This window comes from Macaca mulatta, chromosome 16 (assembly GCF_049350105.2).
Source record: "Macaca mulatta isolate MMU2019108-1 chromosome 16, T2T-MMU8v2.0, whole genome shotgun sequence".
Taxonomy (NCBI): domain Eukaryota; kingdom Metazoa; phylum Chordata; class Mammalia; order Primates; family Cercopithecidae; genus Macaca; species Macaca mulatta.
In genome coordinates, this window is record NC_133421.1 from 59044424 (window position 1) to 59061495 (window position 17072).

The window sequence follows — 17072 nt, forward strand, 5'->3', positions numbered from 1 at the left end:
CTATTTTAAAATGACAAGAGCGTGGAGTAGAAGAAAGTATGAATTTCTTGTCAAAAGGGAGGGAGGGACCGGAGTATGGGAGGCCTTTACATACCAGATTAAGAAGATTGTACTTTATCTTTCAAGCAAAAGAGAACTATAGGAGTAATGTGATTAGAGTTGTGTGAAGGAGGTTTAAGACTAGACATTGGGAAATGAGTTGGGAACAAGTGAATATCCAAGAAAGGTAGTAACAGTGGGAACCGATAAGAAGCATGATGGGAATGTGGGGAAACAGGGAATGGGCCATAGAGCTCAGGACTGTCAACAGGAGAAGCAGGTCTGGAGGGACGGAAAGAGGAGTCCAGTGCTAGTCATGTTGATCTTGAAGAGCGTAGTGGTGATTTAGGTGGGAAATTTCCACTGGGCTTCTGAATATACAGGTCCTCTATCTTAGGAGGGAGGGATTTGGGAGCTGTCCATGTGTAGTGGTACTAAAAGCCATGAGGGTTGGTGAGTTCACCCAGGGAGTTAAAGAAAAGTTTCCAGTGGCGAAACCCAGTCTCTAATAAAAATACAAAAATTAGCCGAGCGTGATGCCGTGTACCTGTAATCCCAGCTATTCAGGAGGCTAAGACAGGAGAATCGCTTGAACCTGGGAGGTGGAGGTTGCAGTAAGCCGAGATGTGGTGTCACTGCACTCCAGCCTGGGTGACAGAGTGAGACTCCATCTCAAAAAAAGATAAGAAAGAAAAGGAAAGGTTCCAGGATAGAACCCTGAATTCATACTCCATTTAAAGATTATTAGAGCTTATGGAGGGATCTGAGAAGGAATGGCCAGAGATATACAAAGAAAACATGGAGAATTGATGCTCATGAAAGAGTAGTGCTTTGTAAATTGTAAGACACTGTACCAATATGTTTATTTATTTGCTATAATTTTTCTTTTTTGAGACAGAGTCTCACACTCTGTCACCCAGGCTGGAGTGCAGTGGCAAGATCTTGGCTCACTGCAACCTCCACCTTCCGGGTTCAAGCAATTCTCGTACCTCAGCCTCCCAAGTAGCTGGGATTTCAGGCATGTGCCACCATGCCTGGTTAATTTTTGTATTTTTAGTAGAGATAGAGTTTCACCATGTTGGCCAAGCTGGTCTCAAACTCCTGGCCTCAAACAGTCCACCTGCCTCAGCCTCCCAAAGTGCTGGGATTACATGCGTGAGCCACCATACCCAGCTTATTTGCTATACGTAAACTGATCCCTTGGACTCACCTAGAATCTCAGTGCTTCAAAAAGTTCCCAGACATAAGGCACTAGGTGGTTTGAGAGAAGATAATAATGTTGTAGATCAGTAACAAATACTTTAGATATGAATTCTGTAAAGGAATACAAAAAATTAGGGTCATTTAAATGACAGTGTGACAAATGTGATTAGTGTCACTAATATCTGATGCAAAAAGTTTGTTGACACTTTTAAGGGGGGAAGTCTGTTAGTGTTAACTTTAGAAATTGATTCCAGGGATGTCATCAAGAATGGAGTCATTTCAAAGTGTTTTGAGTAATTGACTATTGTTGAATTCCCTTTTATGAGAGGAATTGTTAGGGACTCCACTTGGCTGGGGTGATTTTTGTAACTTTGTCTTGGAGTGCAGTATGGCAGTTGGAACCATACTGAGGAGTTTGTTAATAAAAACCTCTATGTGGTTTTTCCATTTCCACTAAAAATTCCTTCCATTTGTGGATCCTGAAAATAGAACAAAAATTGCTTAACCAGGTTTGGCAATATCTCTAGTTATTTCCAGCCCGAAAAACAGAACTTGTCTTTAGCATAGGCTAATTTTAATAGTGAATATACTGTTTTAAAAAAAATTGAATTTGATCTTTTTGGGGGGTCCATTTCCTTTTCCATTTCCTGTAATATTTTAACAGTGAGAAATTGATTCTAACAGTCCCATATTTTTCATGATTTAAATTTAAAACTTAAGCTGTAGAGACCCTAGCAGACAGGATAATTTTCTTTTTCTTTTTTTTTTTTTTTTGTTTTTGAGACGGAGTCTCGCTCTGTCACCCAGGCTGGAGTGCGGTGGCCGGATCTCAGCTCACTGCAAGCTCCGCCTCCCGGGTTCACGCCATTCTCCTGCCTCAGCCTCCCGAGTAGCTGGGACTATAGGCGCCCGCCACCTCGCCCGGCTAGTTTTTTGTATTTTTTAGTAGAGACGGGGTTTCACCGTGTTAGCCAGGATGGTCTCGATCTCCTGACCTCGTGATCCGCCCATCTCGGCCTCCCAAAGTGCTGGGATTACAGGCGTGAGCCACCGCGCCCGGCGATAATTTTCTTACAAGTAAAATCTTCAAAACAACTCAGAAAAGAAATGCCAACAGCCTTTTGTCTCAGCCAGTTAATTTGTTATCATTGAAATTTTTTAAAATTTAAGAGCCAAACTTAATTTTTTTACCTTCTAACCACCTGGTTATGTTTCAATTCAGAGATGAGATTTTGTCCTGAGTGTTCTCCTCTCTCTAGTTTGATATTGCTTTGAAAAGGCCATTACAGAACTGGGTAAGGGAAAGTTTGGCCCGCAGAGAAAAATGCAGATATTTAGTGTTTTTTCTCTTCTGCTGTTTCTAGTCAACGCTATCAATATTTTCTTTTATCCAGCTGAAATTCACATGGGGCACATTACAAAATTGTTAGATCAGTGGAATATATCTTTAGATCGTGTGGTGTACATGTTTTTAGGATTCTGCTGAAGAATCCATTCCACTAGACAACTTTTCACTGGGTTGTGCCAAAATAACCCTGCTCTGTGACAACAGATACAATTGATGCAAGCTTGTATCGAGAAGTATCGTATGCCCTGCACTGGGTCTTGTGGAGAGGAGTGTGGTGTACCCCACACTGGGCCTTGGAAGCCAGTGTCTGATCAGGACACCATGGATCACATTCATTCAACTGCCATGCGGAAGAACCCGTATCTTGGCTGCTACTCCAACCTCTGTTTCTTCTTTTCCATTATGCACTGTTAATTCATAACCTATCCTAAACTTGAAAATCATTGGAAGAAAAACCCAGTAGCTGATGAATCTGCCATCTGCAGTGCTGCAGGCTGATTATTTTAATTTCCATATGCTTGTATCAATTATCTTCAATTGGAGAATGTTACACCTGTCATTGATAATAAGTGTGAGTTATTTGGGTTTAGTTAGTTTGCTCTGTACCTGTGCTCACGCATTTTATAACACTATTTATTCTCAGTTCTTAGTTTGAAATAAATGAGAGTAGACTCTTCATTTTGGACGAACACAGAATTGCCTTCTTAGCTTCCCATATCTGGTACCATCAGTATGCAGACATATTGGGATGGCTTTTCAACATAGTATAGTGAACTCGATTTTATAAATACAGTCTGAAAAATGAATTAACCTTTTCTGAAGTCAAGCAGTGGCTTGGGTGAATAAGGGTGAGGATTCTGACTCATAGTATTTCTTTTACTGTTCACTCTCCTGTGAAAGCCAGACAAGTTTTGGGCATCTTGTTCATGGACTAACCACGAGCATTACATCTGACTCACATCGTTCTGTATTTTCTATGCTCAGCCTAACTTGAGTCTTCTTATCATTCACCAGGTGATGAAGGTGGAGAATCAGAACTTCTTGGAGAGGATCTTCCACTTGAACCTTCTGTCACCAAAGCAGAAAGGAGTCACTTGATAGTGTGGCAAGTGATGTATGGCAGTGAGTGAGCCCACAGGAAACAGGTGGAGATGGGGAAGCCGTGTCTTCTGCATGGTTTATTTTCCCTCTATCCTTTTATTTAATGCTCTTTTGTGAGATAAGTTTCGCCACATAATGTGTGAGCATTTTTTCCTGTTAACTTTATATTACAAAATCCGTTCTACCATAACAATACAGAGGAGCTAGCTGTTTACTGCACCAGTGTTATAGGGAACTTCAGTGTATTATGAACAAATCAAAGAATGTTTACTTCTTGCAAACTGGTGAATTATAGAAAGCAATCTAGATGTGGTTTACTCTGCCACAGTCTAATATCATTCACTTCATTTGATAGGGTCACTTGTTAGCTGTCACTAATAATGGAATTAATGGGAAACACTTGATAAATGAAACTGTGCCATTAAATACAATAGCCGAGTTTTCCCCAGTATATTGTAAAATTGACACACACTAATAGAAGATGGATTATCAGGATTTATCTAAATGTTCCAAGAGGGTTAAAAGCTAACTGTAAATTACTTTAACTTTCACTTTCAAATCTGACAAATCTTGTTTATATGGTATATAAAACTTTGTTTTCATCAGATTTGGGGGGGTTTTATATTAAAGAAATTAAGACTACACTATTTAAATAAACGTTTCCTGTTTCTGACTTATTAGAGCTCTAAAGTTTATGAGGCCTACTACTCTGAATATTCTGATGGGTTTTTTTTGAGACCAGTCTCATTTTCATACTGACATGTCTGAAAGGTGTATTACTTATAAAGCTTAAAACATACTCTGGGAAGCTTAGAAGATACTTCATCATGGGAGGATTTTTTAAAGGAAATGTGTTTTGTATTTCTTGTACCAGAGAATGGTGATGTTGATTGAGTTTTTTCCATGTGAAAAATGTACCTGTTTGCCAAATGTTCCTAGACTGCTCTTAGCCTGTTAATACAAGTAAAACTTTAGTGGGATGGAGTCTGGCCTAAGTACAGAATGAGAGATTTAATTAGAAAAGTTATTTTCTTTTGTTCTGTATCAAACTGCAGAACAGCTATATGCTTGGTATTTTGTACATGAATAACATTTTAGCTTTTGTGCCCTTTTGAGCTTAAAGGGTTACCTTCAAAACTATGAAGGGGAAGAAGACAAAGCTAAGATACCACATAAAGTAAAAGTTGACATTACTTATTTTCATTCACAATGCCCATTAAAAAAAAATAGGTTGGGCATGGTGGCTCATGCCTGTAATCCCAACACTTTAGGAGGCTGAGGCGAGTGGATTGCTTGAGCCCAGGAGTTCAAGACCAGCCTGGGCAACATGGCAAAACCCTGTCTCTACCAAAAAAACAAAACAAAACAAAACAAAATAAATTAGCTGGGTGTAGTGGTACATGCCTGTAGTCCCAGCTACTTGGGAGGCTAAGGTGGGAGGATCACCTGGGTCCAGGAGGTGGAGGTTGCAGTGAGCCTTGATAGCACCATTGCACTCCAGCCTGGGTGATGGAGCAAGACCCTGTCTCAAAACAGACAAACAAGCAAAAAATAGATTAAAGTCTGGATTTCACTGATTTTCTTGCTTAATAAGTTTTTTAAAACCACAATGCTGCAATTTTTTCTCTCTCAAGCTTCTTGAAAATGTGTGATTTACCCTTTTTTATCTATTACTCTAAGCAAAGCTAAATATAATTTTTTTTTTTTTTGAGACGGAGTCTGGCTGTGTTGCCCAGGCTGGAGTGCAGTGGCGTGATCTTAGCTCACTGCAACCTCCACCTCCCGGGTTCAAGTGGTTCTCCTGCCTCAGTCTCCCAAGTAGCTGGGATTACAGGTGTGTGCCACCATGTCCAGCGAATTTTTGTATTTTTAGTAGAGACAGGGTTTCACCACATTGGCCAGGCTGGTCTCAAACTCCTGCCTTCAGATGATCCACTCGCCTTGGCCTCCCAAAGTGCTTGGATTACAGGTGTGAGCCCCCACGCCCAGCCGAAACAAAGCTAAATGTAATTTTATGTACTGTTTTAACAGTATAAACCTATGGAATAAAGGCCCCCTAATCATCAGAAGGACTACTGAAAAGAAAAAGCAAACGTAGATGTCAAATTGTCTAATTATTCTTAAGTACCACTGATTTTTTTTTTCTGAACTGTTATACAAAGATGTCTGTAAAAAGTATACCAGTGGCTTTTATGCATATACATGATTAGATGATGAAATATATGGGATTTCATGAGCCAGAGGAGGCATTTGGATCCATTGGGCCACATGTGACTATAAGCACATTGTGTATACAATAAAATTGTAGCCACTCATGTATTAGAACTGTTTGGTAAAAGCTGTATTAAAAGAATAATCTTTTGCTTGAGCTACTTAGTCACTTTTTTTCAGGGCACCAGAACGTAGGCTACTTTTCCATAGCTTGTTTGCTATGTTTTTATTTCATCTTAAATCTGAGCCATTTTTGGCAATATCTTTTTAAAAATCATTATTAAACATTTATTGGAAATGTTGTATAGATTCACAAGAAAGAGACACCAAAGTGTTTGGGGATTTTAATCCCAAGAAGTAAACATCCCAGAGTCAGATCCCATTTGCTGTTGTTCAGCCATGTTTGTATGACTGAATGTAATTTAGGAAATCAGGAGTTAAAGATGAAAAATACAAACATGTAAAATGGTTGTAATTGCTTTTTTTGAACTTACTGGCTTTAACTTAAGTAATATAACTGTGTAGTTATTTTATCTAAAGATGTCAGATTATCTGTGGCCCTGTTAATTAACTGCAGGGACCAGAGAGAGGACAATAATGCCTGTATAATTTGCTTTAAAGGCTTGTCCTTATGTTTGTAATTTTGGTTAAATATTTTCTACAGATTGCTTCACTTCCCCTTTCCCCCAATAACAAGTTCATATTCTTGTAATGTTTACTTTGGTCAACGTGGTAACTTTTGGAAGAAAATGCCAAAATGTAAGCTTCTCACAAGCAGCAAAGGAATGTAACTAACTGCCTGTAGCTACCACATCAAGGGAAAGAAGAGGCTTCCGTACTTTGGGTTGGTCTCACCGTACAAAAAAAGAGTGTACCCCTATTGGAAGAAATAAGGGATACTTGAAGGTTTCTCATTTTGTTACACTTGGTTCATGTGCAAGGTTGAACCATATGAAACTGCCAGTGTTCAACCATTGCTGATCTGCAAAAGCGACAATATCATATGCCTCAACCTAATACTTACTTTTAAATGTGGGTTAAAATCTCTGTGAGGCAAAGGGATAATGTTCTCTAGGAACTCACTTTTGAGAGTATTTTTCTCTAACTCATGTGGATCTAAATTTTAAAAATAGGAATGAATCTCTTAATTGCAGCTTGTGGAGAGTGTAAAACATTTTGAGCACAACATGCAGCACATAACTTTTCAGATTGTGTTTGCATAGAAAAGGCTAAAATCAATTCTTTCAGTTACTGTATTGTTCATTTATTGTAAAGGTCTTCCTACATTTGAGACTAGACCCTTTAACATAGGCTGCCTTAGTAACAAAATAAAACAGATGTCTCATAAGATTAACTGTCCTAAAGAACATGTGTCTTGCAAATGCCATGGAACTGAATATTTATTTCCTTGTGAGTATTACGACCGTTACCAAAGGACTCAACCAGATTTGGGGCTCTTCTTAATTGATCATGTTCAGAAAGGGACTCATTTGGTCCCACTTTGTAACATGGGAAGAGTAGAAGAGAAAATTAAATGTGGAAATCATAAATGCTTTTCTAACAGGGTTATGCTATTCTGTAACACTAAATGTCTGTCTTTTCTCTTAAAAGATTAGGTTTTATTAATTTGTCATACATTTCTCAATATTTGAATATATCTTAACCATTTTATGTTCCAAATTCATTTTTTTGTCCAAGACATTCTATCAGAATTTTACTTGCCTCTATAATCTGAAAAATGGGTTCTAGAATGTCCCACTTGCTGTCTCTTAGAGGCTGAGCTTCATTTCTATGAGCAAAAAGCTCATTTAGCAATGTAGTTATTTCAGTATTTATTTCTATTATGGAATCCCTGGGGTTCGGAATGTAACTTTGTACATGAAATATATATAAATATGTATATGAACATGTATGAGGTCTAGTGTGTTTTGTTTTGTTTTGTTTTTACCGTTCCTGGGGATCTGAACTTGGTTTTTATTTGCAAGTCCAATAATCTTCCCCATCACACATGTCATTCCTGAGGTCCAGGACTGTTGCCATTTGGCACCAGCTGAAGGTGAGCAGTGGGGAACACTCATGCTGGTCGGCTTGGCTCACGTGTTCAGATGAGATTCAAGAATAGACAAGAGGGCTTTGGAGAAATGTGGGATCCCTGAGTAACAGCCCACACATGATACTAAGGCATACTATTTGCCAGATTATTCAAGAATAAGTGGCAGGTTGTAATGTAATTTTAACAACGCAGTGTGCTTATTTGTGATCCACTTGCTTGGGCAAGACTCGGGAAGGAAGAATGATTATAAAACTGATCATGCGGCAGCACAATGTGAATCCAGATTCAGTGCGGTGAGATTTAGTCTCATCCAGTGTTTTGTTTGTGCCTTCGAGAAACGTGGGGCTCTAACGTGATAGTAGAAGTTGCCCCAGTTGGCATGTTAATAGGACCGTTCACTAGATGAAGGCATAGTCATCTGTTCAGTGAGGTTGGATGCCCTAGAATATAATAACTAGCTCAGCTCATTCCTGGTCTTTATAGGACCTTACCCTGCCTGCCCTTTAGTCCCTGGGGAACAGGGCAGGCGCAGCAGCCTCATCACTGGAACAGTAGTCTGCAGTGTCACCCTTGCGGAAGAACGATCCTTCAGACTAGTGGAGAGAGGCTGCTTCAGCCCTCGGGCTCTTCCTTAACCAGCACCTGATCCCTCAGACTCGGTGCAGGCATGAAAGCCTGGAGATCACAAGGGGCCTGGACTTAATCTTCAGCAGCAGCCGATGTATTAGGAAAGGATTTATAGTTAGGGGACTTCTCAGAATGCCTTACATATTATAGGGTAATTGATACAGTTTTGCTTTAAACTCGTTTTCTTTAGAAAGACACAGTGGTATGGTGTGAAAGAAGGCTGTATAAGCCAGGCTGTGACCCTAGCAAATCACTTTAACATAGTATCCCGGAGTCCCCCACACAGGGCTGTGGAATCGGACCCTCCTGTGGGGTCTGGGCCCACACATCTGTAAAGTGTCATAGGTAAGTGTGATATGTAGCTGAGATTGAAGGATGCTACTCTAATGTATTTGGACCTTTGTTTTCTTATGTGTTAAAAGGTAGGGTGGCTTAGTCAGGTAATCTAAAAGAATCCTAGCTCTGACCCTCCCTAGTTCTGTGGCTCTTGCTCTGATTTGCCTGGTTGTTGTCTATACAGGTAAGGACCACTCCTGCTTGCGAGTCCATGGTTGCCTAGTTCCTCATGAGGCGCAGAGAGCTGGTGGGTGGGATCAGATTAATTAGAATTTCCAATTTATCAGAATGACACTGTACAAAAGAAGCCAGATAGTTTAGCTCCTTGCTTGTAACCACAGAACGTTCACTCCCACCCACAGACATAAAGGAGTTGTGGAGCCAGGCGCAGTGGCTCACACCTGTAATTTCAGCACTTTGGGAGGCTGACACAGGCAGATCACTTGAGGCCAGGAGTTCAAGACCAGCCTGGGCAACATGGGGAGACCCCATCTCTACAAAAAATTTTTTAAAAATTAGCTGAGTATAGTGGTGTGCACCTGCAGTCCTAGCTACTTGGGAGGCCGAAGTGGGAAGATCCCCTGAGCCCAGGGGAGATTGAGCCAGTCTCCAAAAAAATTTTAAAAAGTTATAATTTGATTTGAGGCACCAAAGGAGAAGTGGAACAAATAAGCCCTGACTCCGTGGGAACAGCGACTTAACTTAGAAGCTGTAGTTCTCAGCTAAGCCAGGAGAGAGAGGCATGGCCAGAATCCCCCTGGGAGCTTTTCACAGAATAAACATTTTTTTTCTTTTTCTCTCCTCTGAAGAATATCAGACTCTATCAGGGAACATGGGGAGAAAATTACCAGGTGATTCTGATCCTTCCATTTGGGAGGAACATCTGCCCAAGAGGAACTCAGGCTGGGCACGCTGGCTCATGCCTGTCATCCCAGTGCTTTGGGAAAGGAGGTGGGAAGATCACTTGAGTCCAGAAGTTTAAGAGCAGCCTGGGCAACATAGCAAGACCCTGTCCGTACAAAAGTGAGAAATAAAAAATTAGCCATGCAGGTGGCATGGACCTGTAGTCCTAGCAGCTACTTGGGAGGCTGATGTGGGAGGATCACCTGAGCCCAGGGGGTCGAGGCTGCACTGAGTTGTGATTGCACAACTGCGCTCCATCCTGGGTGACAGAGTGAGACCCGGTCTCAAAAAACCTCACAACAGCCCTGGTGGCTTCACAAACATCTGTTTTCCAGGAGCACAGAGCTTCCTTTGTTCTTAGCCAGTTGTAATAAACCTGCACATCACAGCCTGCCAGCATGGCTCACCCCAGTAGTCTTTCCTTCCTGATTCATGTGCAATTGAAGTATAGGGTATTTTGAACTTAATTGCTACATTAAAAGCTTAAAGGAAACAATTTTATCTCCCATTAGTCTGTATTCATGTGGCAGGGCTATTTCCTGATTTTTTTTTTCTAGAAAAATTCATAACCATTTAGTTGTTATCATGCCTAGCTTGCATTTGCATAACATCTGATAGTGTTTTCCAAGTATTTAGCCCATAAATTCAGTTGATCTTCATAGAAACCCCCTTTTTAGAGTGTTACGGCTTTTAGATGATCCAGAGGCCTAACCACAGGTGTGGCCTTGCCCATTGGTAAAGAGGTCCAACTGAGACAAGTAAAGGCTCAGGTGCCTCATCCGGCGGTACAATAACAACTGAACACTGGAGGCTACTGCAGGTGTGTTGGGGCAAGTGCTACATCTCAAATCAGGAGATGGGTTTGAACCTGGGTCTCCTGTTTCCCAGTTTTGTGACCCTTCACTCATAGTTTCCTTACTGTCAGAAGAGTGACACCCCCAAGGGTTCTTGCCACCTGGCCCTGCTAGGCTCTCAGTAGCAGACTTTTGAGGTTCCTAGATGCCAGGTGTCTGAAGATGACCATGACACTCTCAAGGAGACTGGGCTAGTCAAGGAAAGCAGACGCAGAAGTGATGACATGGTCAAGTATTGTGGCTGCGTATTAGAAGCAGTAGGTGAACGAATGATGTAGGTGTGGTATCTACTTTGTAATGCGATAAAAAGAAAAACTGCCTGCAAGTCCTGTTGAATGCAGAATATTCTTATCTCTATTCTATTTACCGGTGTTCCAGGCCATGTCTCTCCTAACAGAACTGTGTTAGGAAGCAGGGGTCGCTTGGGCCTATTGGACCTTTTGGGGGAATACTGTTCTCTGTTGCCCCACCCCACCCCATTTTAAGGAAAAGGAGTATTCCATGCAAATTAAACACAAGATAATTCATATTCTCTTTTACATCTAAGAGGACATTTCATTCCTATGCGGGCACATTGAGGGGCATATTGAAGCATGAAAGAGTGGTGAATTTCACATTGTCAGATGCCATCAAAGCATTTATTCAGTATCTGTTGCTCATAATGCTTTATGACAATAATTAAACTCACAGTCACTGCATATAAGTGGGTGGAGCAGATAAAAAGGACCAAATAAGATATCAGCGTCATCAGATGGACAACAGTGTGGAACAGTGGCAAGGATGGTCGTATGCTTTTCTACATGATTAAAAAGCTTGGCATCGCTCCTCCTAAGCAAGCATGCAAAATTCTGGCTCACATATCACACCAGAGGGGTCTTTGGGAGAAAGGGCTGTCACCTTGGGATTCCTGAAACATGGCTTTAATATGAAGTGGGATTAAGATTTTTTGCAGCACGTCTCAGGTACAGAGATACCCAAAGAGAGTGGAATGGTGTTTCAGAAGCTTGAATTTCCGCATCAGTTCTGTTGTCATGATGGTCTCTCATTCACAGGATTGTTGGAAAGAACCAATGAGATCATGTAAAGAAGTATTACTCAACAGTTAACAGATACTTGTATCCTTCCCCCACAGAGGCCTCCATTTATTTTCCTGCTGTTCTTTCTCATCAAGCTGACTTTCCCCTGCCTTTGGCCAGCCCCAGACCAGTGACAGTGGGTTTGAGTTCCAAATCCAGGAGAGCATTTTCAGCTGTTTGCCTGTTGGTGCGTTTTGGCCTGGTATGCTTCTGAGCAAGCAGGCTTTTACTGTGTAGGCCGTCTACATTTCTGTCTTGGAGAGTTTACCTGAGGCTGTTTGTAAGGAACTAGGAGCAGAAATGTGGCATGTGATTCTTACAGACATCTCAAACATTGATCCTTCCTAAAGAAGCCTAGCTGGAGAAGAGCAGAAACTGGGCAGATGCCTCTAGGCAGGCCTTGGCTGATTTAAAGACCCAGTCCTGGGCTTCACTCAATTGAGGATTTATCAGACCTTCCCACCCATATTAAAGCCATGTTTCTGGGACCACAGGGTGACAGCTGTTTCTTCCCAGAGACCCCTCTGGTGTGTTAAGATGTGAGCTGGAAGTTAGCATCTCAAAAACCAAGTCACAGTAAAGATCACTGTAGGTTTTGGGGCCAGGCTTAGTGGCTGACTCATGCTTATAATCCCAGCACTTTGGGAGGCTGAGGCAGGAGGATCGCCTGAGCTCAGGAGTTCAAGACCAACCTGGGCAACAAAGTGAGACCCCCATCTCTACAAAAAATAAATTAAAAAATGTGCCGGGCGTAGTGTCACACACCTGTAATTTCAGCTACTCAGGAGGCTGAGGTGGGAGGATTGTTTGAGCCCAGGAGGTTGAGGCTGCAGTGAACCAAAATCATGCCATTGTACTCCAGCCTGGGTGACAGAGCAAGATCCCATCTCGAAAAAATAAAATAATAAAATAAGTAAAAAGTAAGGCCAGGCATGGTGCCTCACGCCTGTAATCCCAGCACTTTGGGAGGCCAAGGCAGGAAGATTGTTTAAACCCAGGAGTTTGAGACCTGCCTGGGCGACATAGCAAAACCTATTTTAAAAAGAAGAAAAAGAACTGTAGATTCGAGTCCCTCCCTACCACTGCTCTATCAAAAGTCATCTCATCTCTCTGGGTCCCCAGTTGTCCTTGGGGACAAGCACAGACTTGGATGCCTGTAAGGCTATGTTGAAGGTGACATCCTTTGAGGGTGGGCCGTCTCTTCCAGTGCAACTTAGGTTGTGTGGACTAGCAGCCTTCATGCCCAGCCAGATCCCAATATTCACAAACGTGCCCAGATCCTTAATGGAGGGAATCATGTAGCCTGCACCACTTGGTACAAGCTGCTTTGTTTGACACACCCGTTCATCCCGAGGCATCGGGATGAACCCTTCCATGAATGGGAGGTATCTGTCTTAATTAGGAAGAGAGACACTGTTGAGTCATCTGGGTCCTGGGCTTACTTTGGGTCTTTTCTTTCTTGAACCTTTTGGAAGTCTCCAAAAGTCTACTTTAGGATGGCATTAGAGCCTTCAGGGAGCTTCTCCCAAGGGCCCCTTTGGCAACTAAGGTAAATGGCTGAGAGGTGAAGATGAATTAGGAGCATCCTCGGCTTTCCACCACCACCCACTCCCAGAGCAGGAAAGGGGTTGGAGAGAGGAAAGCCGCCTTGCTGGGGAGAGACCCAGCTCTGCTCCCTTTTGAACACACGGTGGCGCCATGTTGGTGTTAACCTTCCTCTCTTCCACTTGCCAGCACCCAGAGCCTACCAGCCCCTCGGCCCTCCTCTTCATCCTCACTGGGCTGGCGACCCCTGCATGACAGCAAGCCAGACCAAGGAGGGTGCTGCACTACAGAGGGTCAAGCTGTAGAGCTGAGGGAAGCAGTTCACTTTACTGATAATCAACCTGAGCCCCAGAGTGGTTGGACTAGAATCTTGACTTCATTCTGTGCATTTTCCACTGGCTGCTCCAGATTCTCATTGCCCTGGGTTCTTCTCAACCCCTTTCCTTTGCCAGGGGCAGGGAAAACAGCTTCTCTCAGCCCCCACCATGCAGCCCATAGCCCAGGGACCCAAAGACCTAAAGCCTGGCACCATTGCTGAGGTGAACAGGGTTGATATGAATGAGACAAACATTGACCCAAATGAAAGAAGAACAGGGTTGATATGAATGAGACAAACATTGACCCGAATGAAAGAAGGGGCTGGGCGCAGTGGCTCATGCCTGTAATCCTAGCACTTTGGGACTCCGAGGCAGGCGGATCACCTGAGGTCAGCAGTTCGAGACCAGCCTGGCCAACATTGTGAAACCCCATCTCTACTAAAAATACAAAAATCGGCGTGGTGGTGCACCCTGTAATCCCAGCTATTCTAGGAGGTTGAGGCAGGAGAATCACTTGAACCTGGAAGGCAGAGCTTGCAGTGAGCCGAGATCACGCCACCACACTCCAGCCTGGGTGACAGAGCGAGACTCCATCTCAAAAAAAAAAAAGAAAAAGAAGAAAAAGGATGAAAGAAGGGAATCTTTAAAAGCAACCACGCCACCAATTTCTAGTCTTTGAAGTTTCAGAAGAATTTCTGCGGCTGCTGCTTCTGAACAAGGCTAAAAGAAATGTCACGGAATCAGCTTAGTGAGTTGCTTCAATGGAAACTTCATCCAAGGCCAATAATAAATAGCAGTTACATAACTCAGCAGGTCACAGCGCTAACTAAGCCCTTTGTAGGCCATCAATCCACATTTATTTCCTGGATTTTATAACTGCTGCTGAAAGGGAGAAAAGGAGGGGCTGAGGATTAGGGGGAGAGAATCTGTGTGCCTGGACGAAACCTCCAAGCCTATTCTCTAGCCTCCTTTCCCACATGCCACCTCTGCAGCTAACTCTCAGGGGGACATGCCGAGTTCCAGCACATCCAGACACTGTGGGCTCCATGCCAGGAAACCAGACCCCTGTCCCAGCTGCCCTGAGTAGCCATGAGCTTTAGGCTGGTCATTTTCTCTCTGTCTTGTTTTTCGTAAAATGACAGTTGGGCTAGATGAGTTCTAGGATGATTTTCTGCCCCATGATTCTAAACATTAGGGCAGAAGAGTGTGTACCATGTTTGTTTCCCTCACTCCCACGCCCCAGTGTTAGCTGCAAGATGCTGTTGGATCCTCTTGATGGAGAAAGGAGAAGAGCATGATCCCAGCCACCTGACACATGGCACAGCGAGCGGGCAGGAGGGTCGAGGCTGCCCTGGCCGGGATGGGGAGCTGGGAGTGCACAGAGTAAAGGGCCCTTGCTGCCTCCGCCTCACTCGGTCAGGACACCCACATGAGTCAGAGCCAGCATGGACTACACGGCTTCCGTGGGCACAGGGGAGTGGGCATAGGCCTAGAGGAAGGGGCGCCTAATAGTAGTGCTCGCCATTCTCAAGCTTGGAGTTTGATGTCCAGATTCAGGGCTGCTCCAGGACGTTCACGTGGGTATGAATGCCCCAAACTGCAGCCGACAGGTCCCAGATGCAGCTTCCGTCTCTCGCCCCTACGGGGGTCATGCAGACAGCTCCCCCAGCCTTCTCCACCCTTGCTCAGCCTCCTGTGCAGAGCCACAGGCAGATCCTACCAGCTGGGGATGTCCAGTGTGAAGCCAGTTGAGGAAGGGAAGAGCCTGGAGAAGAAATTCAGTGGGGAAGAGGGAGGAAGTCAGAAGGTTTGTGGCATCGGGAGATGACAGGAAAGCCGGAGAGGAGCTGGAGTGGCGGGAGAGGTGAGAGGAGTCTCTGGGTGGAGCCTCTGGTGAGCAGGAGCCTTTGGGTCCAGGGCCCCTTTCCTTCAGGGTCCGGCCCGGAACGTGCGTGATGGGATAATGCCTTAGGAGCCCCAGCCCAGACTGCCCCTCTTGGGGTTTGGAGCCCCTGCAAGGGCTGAGTGGCAGAAAGCAAGGCTGGCTGCAGCCACTGAGCATCCCTGGGAAGGGATGGGACTGTGTAGAAGGGGCACCTGGGGACAGGTGGGCAGTCGCAGTGTCTCAGCCCGCTGGGATTAGCAGAGCTCATCTGTAGAAGAGAAGGTAGAGGTCGGATGTCACATGGGAGGAAATTTCCAATAAAGACAAAAATGCTTCCCCAGAGAAGGGAGCTGGAGATTGGGACTCTGCTCATACTCGCTTCGCTGCACACAGTCACTCTGGTGTCCTTCGGTCCCTCTCCCCCTCCCTCAGCGCTCTGCCCTTCCCCCGTTCCTGCTGCTTCCTCTGCAGGAACAGCTGCATGTCTGGGCTTGTCAGGGAGTCAGCTGCGTCTCCAGACACAGACGCAAGAGCCCCAGCGCTACCCGCAGCCTGACACCGTCACTGAGGTTTGGAAGGTGGTGGTCTCCTCCCTGTTAAACTGAGACCCAGAGAGGGACAGTGTGTTTTAATCCCCCAGACCCAACAAGTGAGTAGTGCCAGAAAGGGCCCTCAGGGTCCCATCTCTCCCGGCGGCTTCAGGTCAGTTCCCTCCCGCTGTGGTAGCCTCGTCAGCTCTTGCGCCTGTGATGGATAAGCCAGCAAGGCGATGCTCAAGGGGGCCGGGTGGTGACTTCGATTTGGGTGCACCCGCCAGTCCCAGGAGTGAAGGCAGTGACTTATATGGGAATTATTTTTGTAGAGGAGACACTTGACCCCACGGCTGTTGAGGCTGAAGCTACCCAAGTGACCGCTGAGCTGAGTGGCAGGGAGGGCTGACAGCTCCTAGACTCAGCTTCACACCACCTCCCAAGGTGTTCTCAGCCATGCCCCTGCCTCTGCACAGGGCCGCTCCTAAACAAATCCTCCTGCCTCTCTGGAGCTTGAAGGAGGTGCTTTGCCTCCCATCCTCTCCGCAGTCTCCTCTCCCCTCGGGGACGGGTCACATGGAACCCTGTTGGAGCCTGAGGGGTGAGAGGGTGAGTGCCCAGAGGGCAACGGTGGCTGGCTCCTTCCAGAGCCCGCTTTTTCCTTTTTTTTTTTTTTTTCTTGAGACAGGGTCTGCCCTCTGTCACCCAGGCTGGAGTGCAGCGACACAATCCTAGTTCACTGCAGCCTCAACCTCCCAGGCTCGAGCTATCCACCCACATCAGGCCCCCAGGCAGCTGGGACTACAGGCACGCACCAGCACACCCAGCTAGTTTTTTTTAGTTTTTGCAGAATCAGTGTTTCGCCATGTTGCCCAGGCTGGTCTCAAACTCCTGAGCTCAAGCGATCCTCCAATCTCAGCTTCCCAAAGTGCTGGGATTACAGGTGTGAGCTACCATGCCCAGGTTTTCCTTGTTGATAAATGAGCATGGGACTGTTCTAGAGAAACTCTGCCATGAGCTGGGTGAGGCAGGAGCATCAAGATC

General features: G+C 44.6%; 1 protein-coding gene and 1 long non-coding RNA gene across 38 annotated transcripts in view; one reads left to right on the forward strand and one right to left on the reverse strand.

Annotated features, from left to right (window-relative positions):
- SPAG9 (sperm associated antigen 9) overlaps window positions 1–4348 on the forward strand; it is a 161083-nt gene extending 156735 nt beyond the window's left edge. For all 37 annotated transcript variants that reach the window (XM_077971066.1, XM_077971065.1, XM_077971063.1 and 34 more), the window contains one exon: window positions 3605–4348. In XM_077971066.1, the coding sequence (XP_077827192.1) occupies window positions 3605–3720 (116 nt within the window). In that variant the 3' untranslated portion in view covers window positions 3721–4348. The remainder of the gene's footprint in view (window positions 1–3604) is intronic.
- Window positions 4110–7811, reverse strand: LOC144335573 (uncharacterized). Its single transcript, XR_013406497.1, has 2 exons — window positions 5632–7811; window positions 4110–4942 (listed from the first exon to the last, which is right to left on the reverse strand). It is a non-coding gene; the product is annotated as an uncharacterized LOC144335573 (long non-coding RNA).
- Window positions 7812–17072: the final 9261 nt, after the last annotated feature.